Source organism: Ascaphus truei, chromosome 11, assembly GCF_040206685.1.
Source record: "Ascaphus truei isolate aAscTru1 chromosome 11, aAscTru1.hap1, whole genome shotgun sequence".
NCBI classification, from domain to species: domain Eukaryota; kingdom Metazoa; phylum Chordata; class Amphibia; order Anura; family Ascaphidae; genus Ascaphus; species Ascaphus truei.
Window position 1 is genome coordinate 7,225,446 of NC_134493.1, and position 20,250 is coordinate 7,245,695.

At 39.6% G+C, this 20,250-nt stretch overlaps 1 protein-coding gene across 2 annotated transcripts in view; it reads left to right on the forward strand.

Moving 5' to 3' along the window:
• ARHGDIG (Rho GDP dissociation inhibitor gamma) overlaps positions 1–3,983 on the forward strand; it is a 140,884-nt gene extending 136,901 nt beyond the window's left edge. For both annotated transcript variants that reach the window (XM_075565228.1, XM_075565227.1), the window contains exon 6: positions 1,123–3,983. In XM_075565228.1, the coding sequence (XP_075421343.1) occupies positions 1,123–1,322 (200 nt within the window). In that variant the 3' untranslated portion in view covers positions 1,323–3,983. The remainder of the gene's footprint in view (positions 1–1,122) is intronic.
• Positions 3,984–20,250: the final 16,267 nt, after the last annotated feature.

The window sequence follows — 20,250 nt, forward strand, 5'->3', positions numbered from 1 at the left end:
ATTGGGTATGACTTTCCCGTTTTCTGTTCATTTGTTTAACAAGGCGTTCACATTTCCAGCTCTTCAACAGTGTTTAGATTGAGGACATTTTAAGTTAAATATATTCTAAAGTGAAGCAGAATTTATAGAGACATTTTGCATCTGGTCACATCATGCTGTGCTCCTCGGAGCAGGGACTCCTCTTCCTTAATGTTACTTCTACAGTATGTCTGAAGCACTTATTCTCATGACCTGTTATTTATATTATTTGTTATTTATATGATTACCATGTGTTTTACTACTGTGAAGCGCTGTGTACATTAATGGCGCTATATAAATAAAGACATACAATACTGTGCATATCTAATTTTTTGCAAAGGTACAATGCTCATTATCTTCTAACCGCCATGTCACATAAACAAATCCAAAAACCTAATCATAATTTGAATAAGATACAAGTATCCTTGGTCATAACATGTCAGGCTCTTCATTAACTCTTTACCCACATGTAAAGTCTTTGCATATCTCTAGATTTTATTGGGGTTGCTGGTAAAAACATAATTGAGCAAAATCTGCATAGAGCCTTAATGGTTCTTCACATTTTTCAAAGCAGCAGTCTAAAAGCCTATAGGAGACTAGCTCCTATAATGTTCCGATCTTGTCCCCTGAGCAGGTCCTGCTGTCCTTTAGCCCCCTCCCTTTTTTTTAGTATTAAGATGCTTTTCTTAATCTCTAGCTTCCTGGGTTACCATGGTAACCTTTAGACTGCAATGGGCTCTGGGGGAAATGTAATTTAAACCTCCCAGACACTACATATTTCAAACGCTTATATCTCCTGAATGAACTTTCAGATATAAAAGATATAAACCGTGTTTGAAAGGACAACAATAAATCTATTTAAGTAAAAAATATATATATATCCCAAAAATAATAATAATGCACAGGCGGCTGCTTTGAAGGATAAAGAACTCATGTTCTAGTATTTTAGTAAATATGGAAAATACTCCAATTTGCTGACCTTTCTTCAATGAAGCATGTTTTTTGTGGTATTGCTTACATACAAAGTACATGAAGATATTTTAATATGTTTATTGCATGCCTGACCTAATAGTCTTGGATTTTCTATCCTCTATGTTCCAACAGTTGATATGGAGACCCACATGGTCGGGAGCTATGGCCCCCGAGCTGAAGAATATGAGTTTCTAACACCAATGGAAGAAGCTCCCAAAGGGATGATGGTCAGGGGCAACTACCACATCAAATCCATTTTCACGGACGACGACAAAACTGATCATTTGTCTTGGGAGTGGAATCTCAATATAAAAAAAAATTGGAAAGAGTAAAAAAAACATTTTTTTAAAAAGCAGTCATTTCACTCTTTAACCTTAATATAAATTGGAAGCAAATACTACCACCTATAAAAATATACAAGGTATATCATGGTTTCCTCATCTGTTTTTTAATAGTTAGCTATAGTTTCTATCTGAAAAAAAAATTAAAAAACTATTTAATACAAAAAAATGTAATCTTTAACAGAATTTTGTTTTGGACGGTACTAAGTTACATAGTAGATAAGAGCTCATTGATTGATACATCTAGATGAAAAACACATCCAATCCACGGTCTTTGTTACTGTGTTAGTGTTTGTTTCCCTGATATACCAGTGCTGTGGTGAACAACTCTGCACAATTGCTGGGGTTTTTACTTCTGGGTTCACAGAAGTTACTGTAATCATTCCACACGAACCAATGTGAAAATAGGATTGAATATAAAGACCTACCAATGAGAATACTCATGGAATACTTGATGGCAGTGTGTTTGTTCTTGATTGGATAATATCATCAATATGGCTACTTTTCACATACAACATTAGATGGACCCATTACATATTAAGGAAAATTAGTTCACTCTTTTTTTTCAACGTTCTGTTGTATCGTAAGTTCTTTGCAAAAGCTTAATTTTTTAAACTGATCAAGCACATTTAAAACTAACCAATAGGTTCTTTATAGATGCAGTTTCTACCCAAGCTTTCCAGAAGTATGTGCGTAAAGCTCCTAAGGTTTTCTTTTTTAGATTTAGCCTGCAGAAGTAAAAATTCTGAATTATTGAATGCTCATGCACATACAGTACAGAACAGTACATGAGTGCCTGTCTTTGGATTCCTCCACGTTGCATGTTGCAGGTGCACCCAGGAAAGTAAATTGAGTCATGTGAGTGCCACCTAAATTGTGTGTGTGTAGAGATATATATATATATGAGAGAGAGAGAGGTGTAGGTAGGTAAGTCACGTTGCATTTTGTTCTAGGTTCTACACAACTGCTGAATTGGTTCCAAAAATGTTACATGTTAAATAATTGTACATTTCTATATTGAAGCACAAAATGACTACAATTATATCTTCTCAGGAGCCAGTGGTAATCTGTGACTATTGTACCACAGTCCCATCATTCCTTTTCTTTTGGAGTGACCAAAAATGATGTGATGTTTGAGGAATAGCAACCACTCCAACATCTAAGGTGCTAAGTGCACCTAAAGAAAATAAAAACAGAATAAGCACATATTTAATGATCTACAATTCATAATGAAAGCTTCTTATGCCTGCTCTTGGAATGCATATCGTATTACAGACTCTACAGATATGTATTGCAATACTAATTTAAATAATGTTACCACCTTCTGTAATCCAGTACTTAGTCCCTACAAGATATGTAGAACTCAGGGTTTACACATGCTTCTTAAATGTAGTTGGTGGTCATAAAATATTTTTGTTTTTTAAAGGTTTGAAAAACTGTTTGCTTCTAGAGCAAGCCCTGGATCTAAAAGCGTTTGAGTTTCAAGCCATCGCTAGCACTGTGTGGTTGCCATGATTTAAACAGTTAAAGATAGAGTTTGGGCATTGATGTCCATTTTCAAATGACAAAATCCCTGTATTGAGATACTAAAATCAATACCCATGTAATTTACATAAATACAAATTGTACCATCTAGCTGAATGATTAGGGAAGATGACATGTTCATGCATTACAAATAAGAAATAACCCTCAACATGCTGGGATTTTACCTGTGAGTTAATGGCTTAGCAGAGTTATAACGTATAATTCTCTGTAAATATCTTATTGGTAATGCACCCTAGTTTAGAATTTAATTGTTTTCATAAACACTCTGGGGGAAAAAATAGATGGAAATAGTGTTTCCAAATGTGTGCCAACCTGCTATGGGAAACTATAATAGCAATAGACTTCAGCCACAACATAACAATGGCTGGACAGTGTCCCAAGAGGAATACAAGTTTTTATTTTATTTTATTGCTACAATGCCCAGCAAAGCTTCATATGGTACCTGGAAGAAGATACTTTAGTGCATTTCTTTAATGCATGTTGCAATTTGCTGTGAAATTAGATTTTTTGCCTGGAAGTCATCAAAGGGCGATTAAAAGTCAATGGCAGATATTGCCTATTTGAGTGCGACAGTGTGCGCTTTGATGACTTTTTGTTCCTACAGTGCCCAGAAACACATTGTTAAAGTTGCATGCCATATTGTAAACATTTCTCTTGTCTGCTTATCTACAAATCTATTGGCTTTATTCTGAATTACACTACAGGATTACACAGATACCTACCTGGACTCCCACATAATGTTTTGTGAGCCTTAGTGCCCTGTGTTGTGGTTATACTGTTGGATGTTCTGTGTCTGGAGATAAGCATCATGCTTCGCTTTCTACTAGTCTGTTCCCTCCTTATACTCTGTATTCCATTTGCACCATGTATTCTCTGCGTAGTGAATCGGATTTTAATCATCAAATGGTAAATTTTACTCTATCTCAGTAGTCTCCTTTAACTTCATTCTATCCTTAATAATAAAAATCTAAGGGGTAAATTAAACTATGTATTTTATTCCACTCCTTCGATGCATAGTGTCAAGGTTCATGTACTGTATGATGAGATCTGATCTGTATATAATTTTGTGTTGGTTTAATAAAAGGTACACTGTATAAAAACTACAAAGGATTATTATTTGCAGGACTGTTACTAGTTATAAATTGGTATATACTCATTTAGCTTTTAAGAAAAAAAGTTTTGGAAGACATAAAACCATTTTTTCCCCACAAGTAAAACAATATAAATATTCTAACTATGGACTGAAAAAAATATTTTGAACCTTGAACATTACTAACACTAAGTGACTATTAAATTGAGCTTGCGTGTACTGATTGATCTGTGTGGTTGATTGAAGTGCTGGTTGGTTAAAGTGTGTGCAGTTAGAACCAGAAGCAGTTTGAACAAGGAAGCAGTTAAACAAGGTATAGTACATGGAAGTAGAGTTTACTGTTAGTACTTCTAAACTTCATAGTTGATAGAATGAGCAGGATTGAAAATGCCACTCAATGCACATCTTGCCACATGTATGTGCACTTGGAGCAGCTGTTCCAAGGAGCATACCGCTGTGAGAAGTGTGAGCAGGTGGTCCCTTTAGAATCAGAGATTGCTGATCTGAAGAGGCAACTTGCAATATTGAGGGACATTGGCAATCTTGAAAGGGAATTAGAGCTCACTGAGCAGGCCCTTGCTTCGACTAGTGGTGCAGATGGTGGCACTTTTAGTGAGGAACAGGTAGGTAGCTTAGTTGCTGTTAGTGAGGAGCAGGTAGGTAGCTGGGTGACAGTTAGAAGGGGAAGCAGGGGCAATAGGGAGAGGCAGGTAGTTTCTGAGCTGACACATCCCAATAGATTTGCCATGTTGAGTGAAGATATTGGGGATGTTGGGGCAGAAATGGCAAGGCTTGGTGGAGACTAATTCCTTTAGCAGCCAGGGGAATAGTTCCTCCAGCACAGTGGGGACTCAGGATGCTCAGATGCAAAGAAAGATTGTGGTGGTAGGGGACTCCATTATTAGGAAGGTAGATAGGGCAATCTGTTGCCGGGACCGCATGAACCGGGTGCTCGGGTTCGGCACATTGCGGATCGGGTAGACAGATTGTTGGGGGGGGGGGGCTGGGATTGACCCGGCGGTCTTGGTACATGTTGGCACCAATGACAAAGTTAGAGAAAGATGGAGGGTCCTAAAAATGATTACAGGGATCTAGGCCAAAAGCTTAAGGCAAGGACCTCCAAGGTAGTATTTTCTGAAATACTACCAGTGCCATGCGCTACCGCAGGGAGACAGTCAGAGATCAGGGAGGTTAATGCATGGCTAAGAAAGTGGTGTAGGAAGGAGGGGTTTGGGTTTTTAGAGCACTGGGACTCCTTTTCTGAGAGGTGCCATTTATATTCTAGGGACGGATTGCACCTCAATCAAGAGGGATCTTCTGTGCTAGGGGGGAGAATGCTAAAAAGGTTGGAGGAGATTTTAAACTAGGAGGGGAATGAAACAGATAATGAACTAAATGGAATAGATGAGGATACAAGGTGGTATGGAGGTAGAATGGGGGCAAGTACAAGTTTGACAAGCAGTGAGACACCCATAGTAAATAGAGATAATACTAGAAAACTTCTAAAGACTAAACCAAGTGGGAGCAGAAAGGAAGGAGCAGATAAGATAATAGTACAGGCTGAAAAAAAACTTAAATGCATGCTTGCTAATGCAAGAAGCCTGACAGATAAAATGGGGGAGCTTGAATTAATAGCTACAAGGGAGCAGTATGATATCATAGGCATTACTGAAACATGGTGGGATGAAACTCATGACTGGACAGTTAATTTAAAGGGGTATTCTCTTTTTCGGAAGGATCAAACAAATAGAAGGGGAGGTTGAGTATGTCTATATGTTAAACCAGATCTAAAACCTATTATAAGGGATGATGTCTATGAAGGGAATGATGAAAATGTAGAGACCTTGTGGATAGAAATTAGCAGTGGAGGTAAAAGTATAAAGAAAATGTTTGTGGGAATATGCTATAAACCACCAAATATCTGTGAGATTGAGGAAGCTAAAATACATTTGCAAATGGAGAAGGCATCAAAACTGGGTCATGTTTGCATAATGGGGGATTTTAATTATCCAGACATAGACTGGGGCAATGAGATTAGCGTTACCAAAAAAGGAAAGAGGTTTTTGAGGGTGCTTAAAGATAATTATATGACCCAAATTATTGAGGAACCAACCAGGAGAGGGGCAGTTCTAGATTTGGTCATTTCAAACAATGTAGAAGTAATAACAAATATTCAAGTCCTGGAACATTTGGGTAACAGTGATCATAACATGGTCTCATTTGAAATAAATTATCAAGAAACAGATTACTTGGGTTCAACAAAGACTTTAAACTTTAGAAAGGCAGATTTTAATAAACTGAGGTCTAATCTAGTAGTAATACAATGGGATGATGTTTTTGCAGGGAATGTAGAAGATAAATGGGCAGTCTTTAAAACATTGTTAGAAAAGCACACTTATCAGTGTATACACTTGGGTAATAAGTATAAAAGAAATAAGTCAAAACCAATGTGGCTAAATAAACAGGTAGGGGAGGAAATGGACAAGAAGAGGAAGGTGTTTAGATTCTTTAAGTCAGAAGGGACAGAGACATAGTATCAGAATTATAAGGAATGTAACAAAAATTGCAAAAGGTCAATTAAATTAGCAAAAATGGATAATGAAAAAAGGATTGCAATAGAAAGTAAGGTCAACCCTAAAAAGTTCTTTAAGTACCTTAATAACAAAAAATGAGAAAAGAAAATATAGGACCCTTTCAGTGTGAGATGGGTAGGCAGATTATTGGAGATAAGAAAAAAGCAGAGGTATTAAACAAATTCTTTGCCTCTGTGTTTACCAGGGAAGATTCAGGTTCAATAGTAGCGCCACAGGAGGAAGCCACAACCTCCATATTAATGACCAATTGGTAAACTGAGGAAGAAGTTCATAAGCGACTTGAAAAAATTAAAGTAAATAAGGCACCTGGCCGTGATGGCATACATCCAAGAATTCTCAAGGAGTTAAGCTCAGTAATAGCAAAACCATTATCTTTAATATTCAAGGACTCCATTTCCACAGGCTCAGTACCACAAGATTGGCATAAAGCAGATGTGGTGCCTATATTTAAAAAGGGAGCTAGATCACACCCAGGGAATTACAGACCTGTAAGCCTGACTTCAATAGTAGGGAAACTACTTGAAGGTTTAATACGGGATAATATTCAGGAATACCTAATGGAAAACAAAATTATTAGTAATAGTCAGCATGGATTTATGAAGGATAGATCTTGCCAAACTAACCTTATTTGTTTCTTTGAGGAGGTAAGTAGGAATTTAGACCAGGGTAATGCAGTTGATGTGGTCTACTTACATTTTGCAAAGGCTTTTGATACGGTTTCACACAAGAGGTTGGTGTACAAAATAAAGAAAATTGGACTCCGTAATAATATATGCACCTGGATTGAAAACTGGTTAAAGGACAGACAACAGAGGGTTGTCATAAATGGAACTTTTTCAGGTTGGGCTAAAGTCGTGAGTGGAGTACCTCAAGGATCGGTACTGGGACCCCTGCTTTTTAACTTGTTTATTAATGACCGTGAGGTTGGGATCGAGAGCAAAGTCTCCATCTTTGCTGATGATACTAAATTGTCTAAGGTAATAGAATCAGAGCAGGATGTAATTTCTCTTCAGAAGGACTTGGAGAGACTGGAAACGTGGGCAGGTAAATGGCAAATTAGTTTTAATACAGATAAATGTAAGGTTATGCATTTGGGATGCAAGAATAAAAAGGCGACTTACAAATTAAATGGAGATATATGGAGATATATTGGGGGAATCCTTCATGGAGAAGGATTTATGAGTGCTTGTAGACAGCAGGCTTAGCAATCGTGCCCAATGTCATGCAGTAGCTGCAAAGGCAAACAAGATCTTATCTTGCATCAAACGGGCAATGGATGGAATGGAAGTAAACATAATTACAGTATGCCCCTTTACAAAGCATTAGTAAGACCACACCTTCAATATGGAGTACAATTTTGGGCACCAATCCTAAGAAAAGACATTATGGAACTAGAGAGAGTGCAGAGAAGAGCCACCATATTAATAAAGGGGATGGGCATTCTAACTTATGAGGAGAGGCTAGCTAAATTAGATTTATTTACATTAGAAAAGAGGCGTCTAAGAGGGGATATGATAACTATATACAAATATATTCGGGAACAATCCAAGGAGCTTTCAAAAGAACTATTCATCCCACGGGTAGTACAAAGGACTCGGGCCATCCCTTAAGTTTGGAGGAAAGGAAATTTCACCAGCAACAAAGGAAAGGGTTCTTTACAGTAAGGGCAGTTAAAATGTGGAATTCATTACCCATGGAGACTGTGATGGCAGATACAATAGATTTGTTCAAAAAAAGGTTGGACATATTTTTAGATGGGAAGGGTATACAGGGATATACCAAATAAGTATACATGGGAAGGATGTTGTTCCAGGGATAAATCCGATTGCCAATTCTTGGAGTCAAGAAGGAATTCATTTTTCCCCTTAATGGGGTTTTTTGTTTGCCTTCCTCTGGATCAATAAGTAAGTATATATATATAATAAAGTATCTGTTGTCTAAATTTAGCATAGGTTGAACTTGATGGACGTACGTCTTTTTTCAACCTCATCTACTATGTAACTATGTAAATCTATTGATTAGAATCTAGGTCACGGTTTCAAACATCTTGGATAGAAGTGAACAAAAATTATTCAAAGTGTTTTTAAAACCTGTAAGAAAAGAGATAAAGGACTTCAGTTCCCCTTTTAGGGGGCATGCTGCTCAGCTTTTTTAGAAAGCAGATTGATAGACTTTTATGAAATATTGAATTTCTCTCTGACCGAATTGTGGGGGTTTCTGTAAACAACAACATATTGTATCACATTGCAACGTCTCTTTTAACATTTTAGTGTACCAGAAGATGTAGGTGCATGGACAAAGAAACTACCACATTTATCAAAACTATAAAATGTCAATATAGCATTAAATTCTTATAGGGACTAGCTTTCAAACCCTCTATCCCTATGGCAGGGGTCTGCAACCTTTCCAGGAAGAAGGGCCCTTTTATAAAAAATGTCTTTGTCCAAAATATTCAGAGAACCGCAACACATGCATTAATATTACACCCCCACAAACACATACATATAATGTACACACTAATAGGTACAGTTAGGTCCGGAAATAATTGGACACTGATACAAGTTTTGTTATTTCGGCTGTGTACCAAAATAAATTCAAGTTACAGTTAAATAATTAATATGGGCTTAAAGTGCAGTCTGTCCACTTTAATTTGAGGGTATTCACATCCAAATTGGACTAAGGGTTTAAGAATTACATCTCTTTAATATGTAGCCCCCTCTTTTTCAAGGGACCAAAAGTAATTGGACAATTGACTCAAAAGCTGTTTCATGGACAGGTGTGGGCTTTTCCTTTGTTATTTCATCATCAATTAAGCAGGCAAAAGGTCTGGAGTTGATTCCAGGTGTGGCATTCGCATTTGGAAGCTGTTGCTGTGAACCCACAACATGCGGTCAAAGGAGATCTCAATGCAAGCGAAACAGGGCATCCTTAGGCTGCAAAAAAAAAAGAAAATCCCTCAGAGAGATAGCAGGAACATTAGGAGTGGCCAAAACAACAGTTTGCTACATGCGGAGAAAAAAAAGAATGCACTGGTGAGCTCTGCAACACAAAAAGGCCCGGACGTCCACGGAAGACAACAGTGGTGGATGATCGTAGGTTCCACAAGGTGCAAACCATTCATAAGCCTCAAGAATAGAAAGGCCAGATTAGACTTTGCCAAACAACATCTAAAAAGCCAGCCCAGTTCTGGAACAGCATTCTTTGGACATATGAAACTAAGATCAACCTGTCGAACAAAGAGAAAAGGAACACCTATAATGAGAGCACTCACAATGGCTGGGATAATTGAACACCAGATAAAGGACACCTAATTAAACAGTTCTAAATGTAATGATGAATAAATTAAAATAACTTTTATTAAGAAATCAGATAAAATGAAGTCAATATTAAGGTATGCCTAACGGGAAGGCATAATGATGACAAATATGCGAATTAAAATGATCACAGTGAATATATTCCAGGTAAATGACCCCACTTAATGTATAACAGTGGGCATTGGTGATCACACTGGGATCAGGTAAAGTGACTAGGACTCAAGGTAAGTATGTAGGATCCTAGGGAGGAATTGCTATATGACAGCAATATGCTATGCTGCTCTTTGTGCCAGAATACATATGCAATAACTAAGCAAACGATGATTAAATATGGGACCATACATCATCATTGATTGTCAGTTAGGTAAAATGTATATATCTTATGCCTGCAAGCAAGTATGTGGTCCTGGTGTTAACCCCATAGTGGTATATAAGGTCCACCTGTATATATAATGCGGATGTGTATCCGTAACGGATCTAAATAACCAATGGGATCCGTTCCTTTACCCTAGGTGATCACTGTCCAAAGTTCCATATAAATATAAATGAACTCCCTGGATTGTATGCGACTGGACAGAGTAACAGGCTGAACAGATGTCTGATACAGTGTCTCCAAATCACAGTTCTAAATTTCTAATAGAGTCAGTAATTACCAAGGTGCTAGGAGCACCAAAAACTCTCTCCCACATGTGCAGATTTGTTCAGTCATTCTCAATGTCTGCACTGAAAAATCAGAGAGGGATGGATAGGAGTGAGCACAATCTTAGTATTAAGTAACTGGACAAAGTGACAGGCTTAAGGGCGTCTGACACTATGGGCTTCATGCAGTAAGCGGCGGAAAGGCACTTCTCGCCCGTTACACGCCAAAAATGCCTACCCCTATTCAGTAAGGGGCGAAAACATTTTTTCCGCCACGCTGTTTTCTAGTAGTGGAGAGTAGCTTTGCGCCGCTATTCGCCACTCTAGAATGGCGGTTTTATGCCGAATCCGGCACGCCACAAAAAGATGGCAAGTTGATGGTGAGAGGCTGCTGATGAGCGGCGGATCGGCACTTCGAAAAAATTCTGGCCTTTTTCCTGGCTGGGATTGATGCTGGGGGTCTCCTGAGCTGATACCATTAATACCAGCACCGGACCCCCCCGGCATGCATCCAAGGCAGGAAAAATGCATTTAAAGGCCACTTCATTACCTTAGTAATCAGTGGCAAGGCTACTATAAGCTCTAAAACAGAGAGTCACTAGGAAAAAATTAAAAAAGAATAAATGATGTGGTGGACAACTGAGAAAAGCATCGAGGGAAAATGAAAACGTGGGTGTCAAATAGATGTTGATTGAAGAAATCACTGAGGACAGCAACAGACAATGAAAGAGCTCCAATGGACACCGCTACCTGGGATGCATGTGTGACAGAGAAATAATGTGAATACCTCTGTGGATCCCTCTTGTAGCGCTCCTTTCTCTGTACTCGGCTGTCCTGCTGGCAGTGTAGACGTGCTGGTCTCCAAATCAGCTGCGACTCCTCTCATCAACTGCGTGGAGCTCCCGAGTGCCGGTAGTGCGTGAGAGCACTCCCGGTCCATCTGGTGAACGCTCCCCTCCCTCTGTGAGATCCACAGGGGAGACAATGATGTACGCCAACTCCCATAGAACGTACCCTCTAATCCTCAGTGCGTCTGTCCAATCGATGGGCAAAGCAAACGTGGAAATGGATTGGTAGTGGACTGCAACGTCCAAAAAAGCACCTTCAGCTCACCAGATAGGAAGGATTAAAAACATTTATTGAACTACATAAAAATGAAAAAAGGACAAACAAAATACAAAAACACACAACCTCCTACGCGTTTCAAGCTCTAAGAGCCCTTTCTCAAGGGGGATAGTTGGGACTGTGCGTTAATCTCCTTAATATAACCCCTCCTGTGCACTTGACATGCAGCTGTAATGATAATTACATTGGTTAAAAAGCTTAACACTACATACACCTAATACAAAGCATCATTAGAATAAAAGATCTTGATCAAATATCAAAAGATACATGCAAAACATTTCATATTAGTGATAATAATTAATTAACTATTGTCATTCTAAATAAAAAATCTCAACAGAAAAAAATATGAAAAAGGGACCAAAGGAACCCTATCAGTTGGAAAAGTAAAATACATGTATCGTGAATTCATTATATACTTCATTATGGTGAAAAGGTAGCAAATACAAAAAGGGACTGAGCACAATTAAAAAAATAATAAGAGAATAACCAGAGGCATTTATATCCTGTATGAATGTTAAGTAACACATGACATCAATATACAGTGATCTGTTTATCAAACATTGTATTTTCTAAACAGATAACATGCACTCACTGAACTCTTCATAGCATAGGTCTCTTAATACAAATGATCAGGGATTACAAGAAGCTAAAAAACATACACACATATTAGCTTAATATATAATCTGAGTAGGTCAATTGTTTCAAAAAAAATATTTCAGATCCCACTCCGTGTTTAACCCTTTAGGGATCAGTGTGTCCAGTGTGAAAATCCAGTGGGCCTCTCTGCGGTAGAGTATATTAACTCTATCACCGCCTCTACAATGTACAGGAACTTGCTCAATAGCAATGCATGTAAAATTGTTGAGAGACCCATCCTGGCATACACTGAAATGTTTGGACACAGGGCGTATCTGATCTTTTTGAAGGATAAGTCGCATGTGTTCAAGTATCCTTAACTTAAACATACGTGTCGTGAGACCTATATATTTCTTTTGACACACACAGATCAGCATGTAAATCACATATTCTGTCCTACAGTTTACAAACAGAGAGATGTTATAAGATCTAGTGTTATCTATGTTGGTAAACACTTTAGACTTTAAAACATATTTGCAAATTTTGCATCTCCCACACGCAAAACACCCGACTAATTTAGGAAAAAATTCTTTTTTAGTACTTGGTGGTGAAATGGTGCTCAAAAGTGCTGGGACCGTATATAATGGAAGGGAGCATAAACTGGGTTCATTTTGAATAAAAAAGTAGCAGTACTAAACCTTAAGGGGGCACTAAGATTACCCTGAAGGTTGGGGTGGGTTGCCCAAAAGCACCCCCCCTTCCTCATTGGGTTAGCCCCAGGTAATGTACTCACAATACTCAGTTTTCTCCCAGAGCCTCCCTTCCAAAGCGTGCAGCTGTAGTAGGATGAAGATTCCAAAAGCCAGGGTGTGCAGCGCACAGCAATGAATGGAAAGAGCAGGTCTTGCAAAAGATCCTTTATTGACAAGCCATCAGAAGTAGGGAGCAGCAGCAAACCTTCTACGCGTTTCGTTTCAAAGAACTTTATCAAGAAGTGCTGTACATAGTATAACAACAGTTTAAATACAGCTGACTGCCGTTTTTTCGCGCCAAACAGTGACGTCGCGAAACGTCACTGACCAATGAAAATCACGTTCATCGCGCATGCGTCCCGCGGCTAGGTACTATGGGATCCTCTGCTCATACCAGCCGTGCTCAATCACGAGAGACGCGCCCCTCAGGGCGGCTCAACCGATGAGAATACACCTCTGGCAGTGGCAAGGAAACACCTCTTCCCCGCTAATTGGCGCATGCGCAGATGAGCCGCTAAGCAAATAAGTACTGGATTCCCCCGTTCTGCCTAAGAGACATATATTACAATAGCAGTCATAAAGAAACACCAGTAAACAGAATGAATAGCCAAATCATAAAGGTGATAATACTGGAATCCTTTACAGAATCTACATGCGCATACAGAAAGATCCACATGCATATACAGAAACGGGGGAATCAACTGGGCAGTCAGTAACACGATAAAAAGAAAATTACATATAACAAACAGTTTATTAATTAAAAAAAGCTACAAAAGCAATTGTAAAGCTTAAGTAAAAAGGTGTAATATAATCTTATACCTGTATAAAAACAAATGCATGCCCTCATAGATGAAATGGAGGTCATAATATATATATATATATATATATATATATATATATATATATATATATATATATATATATATGTATACAACGTATTTTCATATAGCATATTATGTGAAGTGCCCTAGAGAAGATGTATTTAGATTCTTTGAACATACATGGTTATTGTTCCTATACCATAGTTGAAGCTGTGAGGGCATATAATCATACATAAATTCCCGTTTGTCATAAATAATTGTAAACATATATAGATTTAGAAAATCTAACATATTCATCAAATAGTTCAAGTACATTCAGTTAAACCAATGAGAAACATAATTTACTAGGATAAACATAATTGCACTATTGATAAATGTGATCCGTATATCAAGGAGGCAGTTCATAAATATTAAACTATGGGGTTTATTTGTTGTGATGTGTTATTCGTGTGAATGAATCCTACTGGGGAAATTTAACAAATTCTTGATAATCTGTCAAATGTTTTTGACATAATCCCCACAACGAAAACAAAAGACAACAAAAGATAATCCAGTAATATCCATATCTACTTCGAATGACAAAGTAGTTCTTATTTCAAAAAGTGGTTGATGTTCCACTCTACATTTATCCCTTCCGGGAACCTTGTTCTTAACGTGAATATCCAATAGGATTCTCTACAATCCAATGTTTTTACAATGTCTCCCCCTCTTTCTTTTTTAATTGTCCTCTCTACACCCATGAAAGAGAAGTTGTTAATGCCCCCCTGTCCACATTCTGAAAAGTGCTTGGAGACAGGATGCTCCATGTCTTTTTTGCGAATTAGTCTGCAATGTTCCTGCATCCTTGTCTTCAATGCCCTTGTTGTCCTGCCAACATATCTCTTCCCACAGCCGCAGGCAATGAGATAAACCACAAAAGAAGTATTACAGTTGATAAAATTGTGTATATTGTAGCGTTTATGTGGACTGTGGGAAAAGACATGCTTGGCTGGCTTCATGAATTGGCACATATTACAGTGATTGCATCTAAAGGATCCCCTAGTCAAAAAGCGATCTTGATCATTCACAAGCGTGGAGATCACACTTGGGGATATAAATGCGGCCAATGTCTTGGCTCTTCTGTATACACATTTTGGGCCTTTCTAAGTGTATTCATGAAGTATGGGGTCCATCTTTAGTAGTTCCCAATGTTTGTTTATAATTCTATTTACCTGACTACTGGACTTACTAAATTGGGAAATAAACAGGGGGCAAATCCTACCATCCTTAGTTTCTCTTTTTGTGTCCTTAAAGGTATTACTATATGTACCATCCCTCATTCGGGATCCAGACGGCAATACGGTTTCTCGCTCAATTTCTCTCACTACAAGAAGTGAGATTGGTTGTAGACTGCAATCCTGACTCCTGTACCCTACCTCCTTCCCGGGGCAGCTCCTGTCTCTGACTAACTAGCGTGCTCCAACTGACAAAAACCCTGTCTGCACACAACATTGTTGCAACTCTGCGGCATGAGAATCTGCCAGCTCTATTGGCTTCAATGCTGCCTGTGACAAGGGTGAAAGTGCAGTCCCCAGAGGCTGCTGGGAATTGTAGTTCTTGGTACAGCTCTTTTCTACAGGGACCGCATGCGCGATCTTTACTGCGCATGGGCGAAGCTGGAAAGAGATAGAAGATAGAAGAATACAGATGACGATGGATTACAAATAGAAGACCCGTGGATTGTTTTGGATTTTTAGTTTAAAGTTTTTTTTTTTTCTGGTTTATTATTTTATGGGTTCCTGTTCGTGGATTGGTTCGTGAGTAAGCTGCGCAACGGGAATCGGTGGGGGCAAGTAATGGTAAGTTAACTAAAGAAATGTATTTTATTTAACTTGTTAATTTTTTCAAAATGTTTTTTGACATGTGTATTTTTTTTTTGTGGTATATCATTTCTTGCCACTGTATGTATGTATGTATATATGTCTAGAGAGATATACAGTATACATTCAGGGTAAGAAATGATGATGTTTTAAAAGCTGGATTAGATGTGTTTTAAATTATTTTGTGTATGCTGCTATGCTTTATTGTGAGTTTAAAGTATTTTAAAATTAGATAGATGTATTCCTTGGTATTGTATTGTGTGTTTGAGGAAGGTCAGGTATAGGCTTGGTTGTAAAGGTTGTATTTTTGTCGGTACTTATATTTTTTCAAAGGCTTAATTGTTCTGCTCTAGGCGTGAATTTTTTAATGGTTTCATTGTTCGGGATGTAGTATGAATTGTTTAGGGATGTAAATAATGATTGCTAATTGATTTTTGTTTACTTGGTTGATTAATTTGCAGAATGTATATGGTGCATAGATATTTAGGCATCATTTATATTGGAATGTAAGTTGTTTAAATGGCTTTTCAGAGGTTTAGTGATGATTTAGATTGAGAGATCAGTTATGAATATTAAAGGAAATTGATTTTAATTTAGTGTGTATGTATGGAGAAGTGTTTGGTTGTAGGACAGTATGGTTTTGATAACCCTTCTACATTTATTTGTACTGTATATTGGTTTATCATGGGTGTGTATATAACGTGTGTATATATATATATACTGTATCTCTCTCTCTCTCTCTCTCTCTCTCTCTCTTTCTCTCTGTCTCTATGTATATATATACAGTATATATATATATAGTTGCATGATGAAACCACAGTACAAATTCATGGGTGAAGGGTGGGTATCGGGCCAATGTGGCTTAACCCCTTAATTACCTTTGCGGTTATTATCCGATAAGGTGTTTAAGGGGTTAATTGATATCTGAATGTACTTGCAATGTATTGGCTTGGTATTGGCTATGTATTGTGTGGGCAAGAGAAGGAAGGCGCTGGCGACGGACACTTCGTATTGATGAGGTCAGTAGTACTTTATTTATTTGAATATGCTAGTTAATGTTTTTAATAATGGGCAAATAATCTATTATCCATATCTGGATAATAGTTATTTTGCACATTATTGTACTGTAGGTGTTGGGGGGGAGGGTGTATGTATTGAATGTATAGGCCAGGTTTATTTTGGTTTATTTTTTTTACATTCAGGGTTGGTTCTGTGGTTCTGCGTGGGACCTCTGGAGACCACCTGCGGGAATCCTCGGGTATCCCAAGGGTAGCAGGCTGGTGGTTCCACGGGTGACACATGCGGGCATGACGATGTGTGGTCCCACTTCTGTGGGGGCACCTCCGACCCGTAGTCTGCGGGCATGACGATGTGTGGTCCCACTTCTGTGGGGGCACCTCTGACCCGTAGGTGCGGGGATGATGATGTGTGGTCCCACTTCTGTGGGGGCACCGCGGACCCGTAGTGAGCACCCGTGAGTTCCCCAGACCACCGAGGGAACCAACCCGAGGCCCCGCAGACACCTGTGGGTTTGGCCCGGGGCTCCCAGACATCCGCGGGCCTACCGTGGGGACCCAACTGTGGCCCACGGTGACCCAAGGAGACCACCTGGGGGCCATGGTGCTGGCGGGATCCACCAGCAGGCCTCCAGAACCTGTGTAAAAAGGGCTGCTGGTAAACTGTAGGTCTGTCCAGGTGCCCCGCCAGCCCACCGGGGACTAGCGCAGGGCTGCGTTATGAACCCTGTATGTAAAAGGATAAATCTTGTATTTATGGGGGGGGCACAGGGGGTGGGTAATGTATTTAATAAATATAATGATGTTTATTGTGGGGCTGTGTATTGTTTTAATTGCGGGGACTGGGGGTGGGGGGTGGGGGGGGTGGGGGTTGGGGGGGGTGGGGGGGGTTCCCCAACGGTATGTGGGTAGGCCTCCCTTGTGGGTAGTTAGTGGGTGAGGATTGAGGGTGGTTAGGCCTCACGGGGTGGGGGGTTAGAGTGGGAGGGTATGTAAGCATCCCGAGTGGTGGGTGAGGGTGGGTTAACCCCTTCATGACTGTAGCAGTTAATAACCGCTATGGTGATTAAGGGGTTAGGGGACATTACTTTGAAAGTGTTAATTTTTTTCTCTGTTTTACAGCAGCAGCTGCGGAGGTTACCATGGGTAGTGGGTAGTGTATTGAATGTATTTATTGGTTATCATGCCTTAACCCCTTCATTACCTTAGCGGCTATACGCTATGGTAATGAAGCAGCATTTCTGTACTTTTAATAATATTGTGCAGGAGCAGGGGGTCCCCTGAGTATTAATTTCTGGCTCAGGGAACCCCCTGCTCACTGTACAATATTATTAAAAATACAGAAATGCTGCTTCTTTACCATAGCACATAGCCGCTAAGGTAAAGAATGATTCTTTAATGATGTGTGTGTTTTATTCACAGTGTAGATGTGCAGAGGGTCTCCGGAACAGAAACGTTTTGGTTTCAGGTCCGGGGACCCCCTGCCCCCCGAGATACAGGCCCCTTTTGGGGGTGCCGGTATCCCTCTGCTTGGTTTAACAGGCCGCGGTCACGTGATCGGGGCCTTAAAACGCAGAGGGATACCGGCACCTCATAAAGGGGTTTGTATCTCGGGGAGCAGGGGGTCCCCCGACCTGAAACCAGTGCGGTTCAGCTCCCGAGACCCCCTGCACATCTACACTAGGAATAAAAATGTATTTCAAATGTATTTATTTGTATTTATTTATTTAGATTTATTTAGATTTATCTATGTATTGCAGGGATGCTGTGTGTGATTTTTTTTTATTGTGGGTAGCGGGGGTGGGTGTGGTTATTTACACGGGATCCCCCTCCCCTTATTTACATACAGTACACTGCACTCAGAAACACAGGCCAGGGAGATTTAACACACACACAATAGGGGGAGGTTTTTTTACATAGATTGCAGGGAAGCTTAACGCACACAATAGGGGGATAGGGGGAGGGTTTTTTACATAGATTAGAGAGAAGGCAGGGAGGTTTAAAAGAGAGAATAGGGGGAGGGGTTTTACATAGATTACATTGAAGGCAGGGAAGTTTAAAAGAGAGAATAGGGGAGGGGGTTTTACATAGATTGCAGGGAAGTTTAAAAGAGAGAATAGGGGGAGGGGTTTTTACATAGATTACAGTGAAGGCAGGGAGGTTTAACACAGACATTAAAAATATGTATTGAATGTATTAATTGTTTATTATGCCTTAACCCCTTCATTACCTTAGCGGCTATACGCTATGGTAATGAAGCAGCATTTCTGTACTTTTAATAATATTGTGCAGGAGCAGGGGGCCACCTGAGTTTAGATTTCTGGCTCAGGGAACCCCCTGCTCACTGTACAATATTATTAAAAATACAGAAATGCTGCTTCTTTACCATAGCGCATAGCCGCTAAGGTAAAGAACGAGTGTTTATTTATATATGTGTTTTTTTCATACTGTACATGTGCAGAGGGTCTCCGGAGCAGAAACGTTTTGGTTTCAGTAAATATCAGTAAATAAAAATGTATTTCAAATGTATTTATTTGTATTTATTTATTTATTTATTTATGTATTGCGGGGATGCTGTGTGTGATTATTTTTTATTGTGGATAGTGGGGGTGGGTGAAGGGGGTATTAGCCCCAATGGTGGTTGTTTTGGGCTTGCGGGGGGGGGGTCGCGGGAGTGGTTAACCCCTTCATGACCGTAGCGGTATTAACTGCTATGGTCGTGAAGGGGTTAAGTGCACCCGCAACCCCCCCGCAAGTCCTAAACTCACACCAAGGGCCAAATACCCCCTCACCCACCCCCACTACCCACAATAAAGCGGGCACGGTGGGTTAACCCCTTCATTGCCTTAGCGGCTATACGCTATGGTAATGAAGCAGCATTTCTGTATTTTTAATAATATTGTGCAGGAGCAGGGGGCCCCCTGAGTTTAGATTTCTGGCTCAGGGAACCCCCTGCTCACTGTACAATATTATTAAAAATACAGAAATGCTGCTTCTTTACCATAGCGCATAGCCGCTAAGGTAAAGAATGAGTGTTTATTTATATATGTGTTTTATTTATACTGTACATGTGCAGAGGGTCTCCGGAGCAGAAACGTTTTGGTTTCAGGTCCGGGGACCCCCTGCTCCCCGAGATACAGGCCCCTTTTGGGGGTGCCAGTATCCCTCTGCTTGGTTTAACAGGCCGCGATCACGTGATCGGGACCTTTAAACGCAGAGGGATACCGGCACCTCATAAAGGGGGCTGTATCTCAGGGAGCAGGGGGTCCCCCGACCTGAAACCAGTGCGGTTCAGCTCCCGAGACCCCCAGCACATCTACACTATAAATAAAAATGTATTGAAAATAAGTTTTAATGTGCCGATGTTTGCACAGAGAGAGAGCAGCGGATCTCTCTCTGCTGCAAACACATCTCACCCCTGCCGGCCCATAGTATCATTTATGTGCATATACAGTACTGTATGTGTACAGTACTGTATGTTAGGGGTTATAAGGGCTGTTGTTATACAGTATATATATATATATATATATATATATATATATATATATATATATATATATATATATATATATATACTGTATAACAACA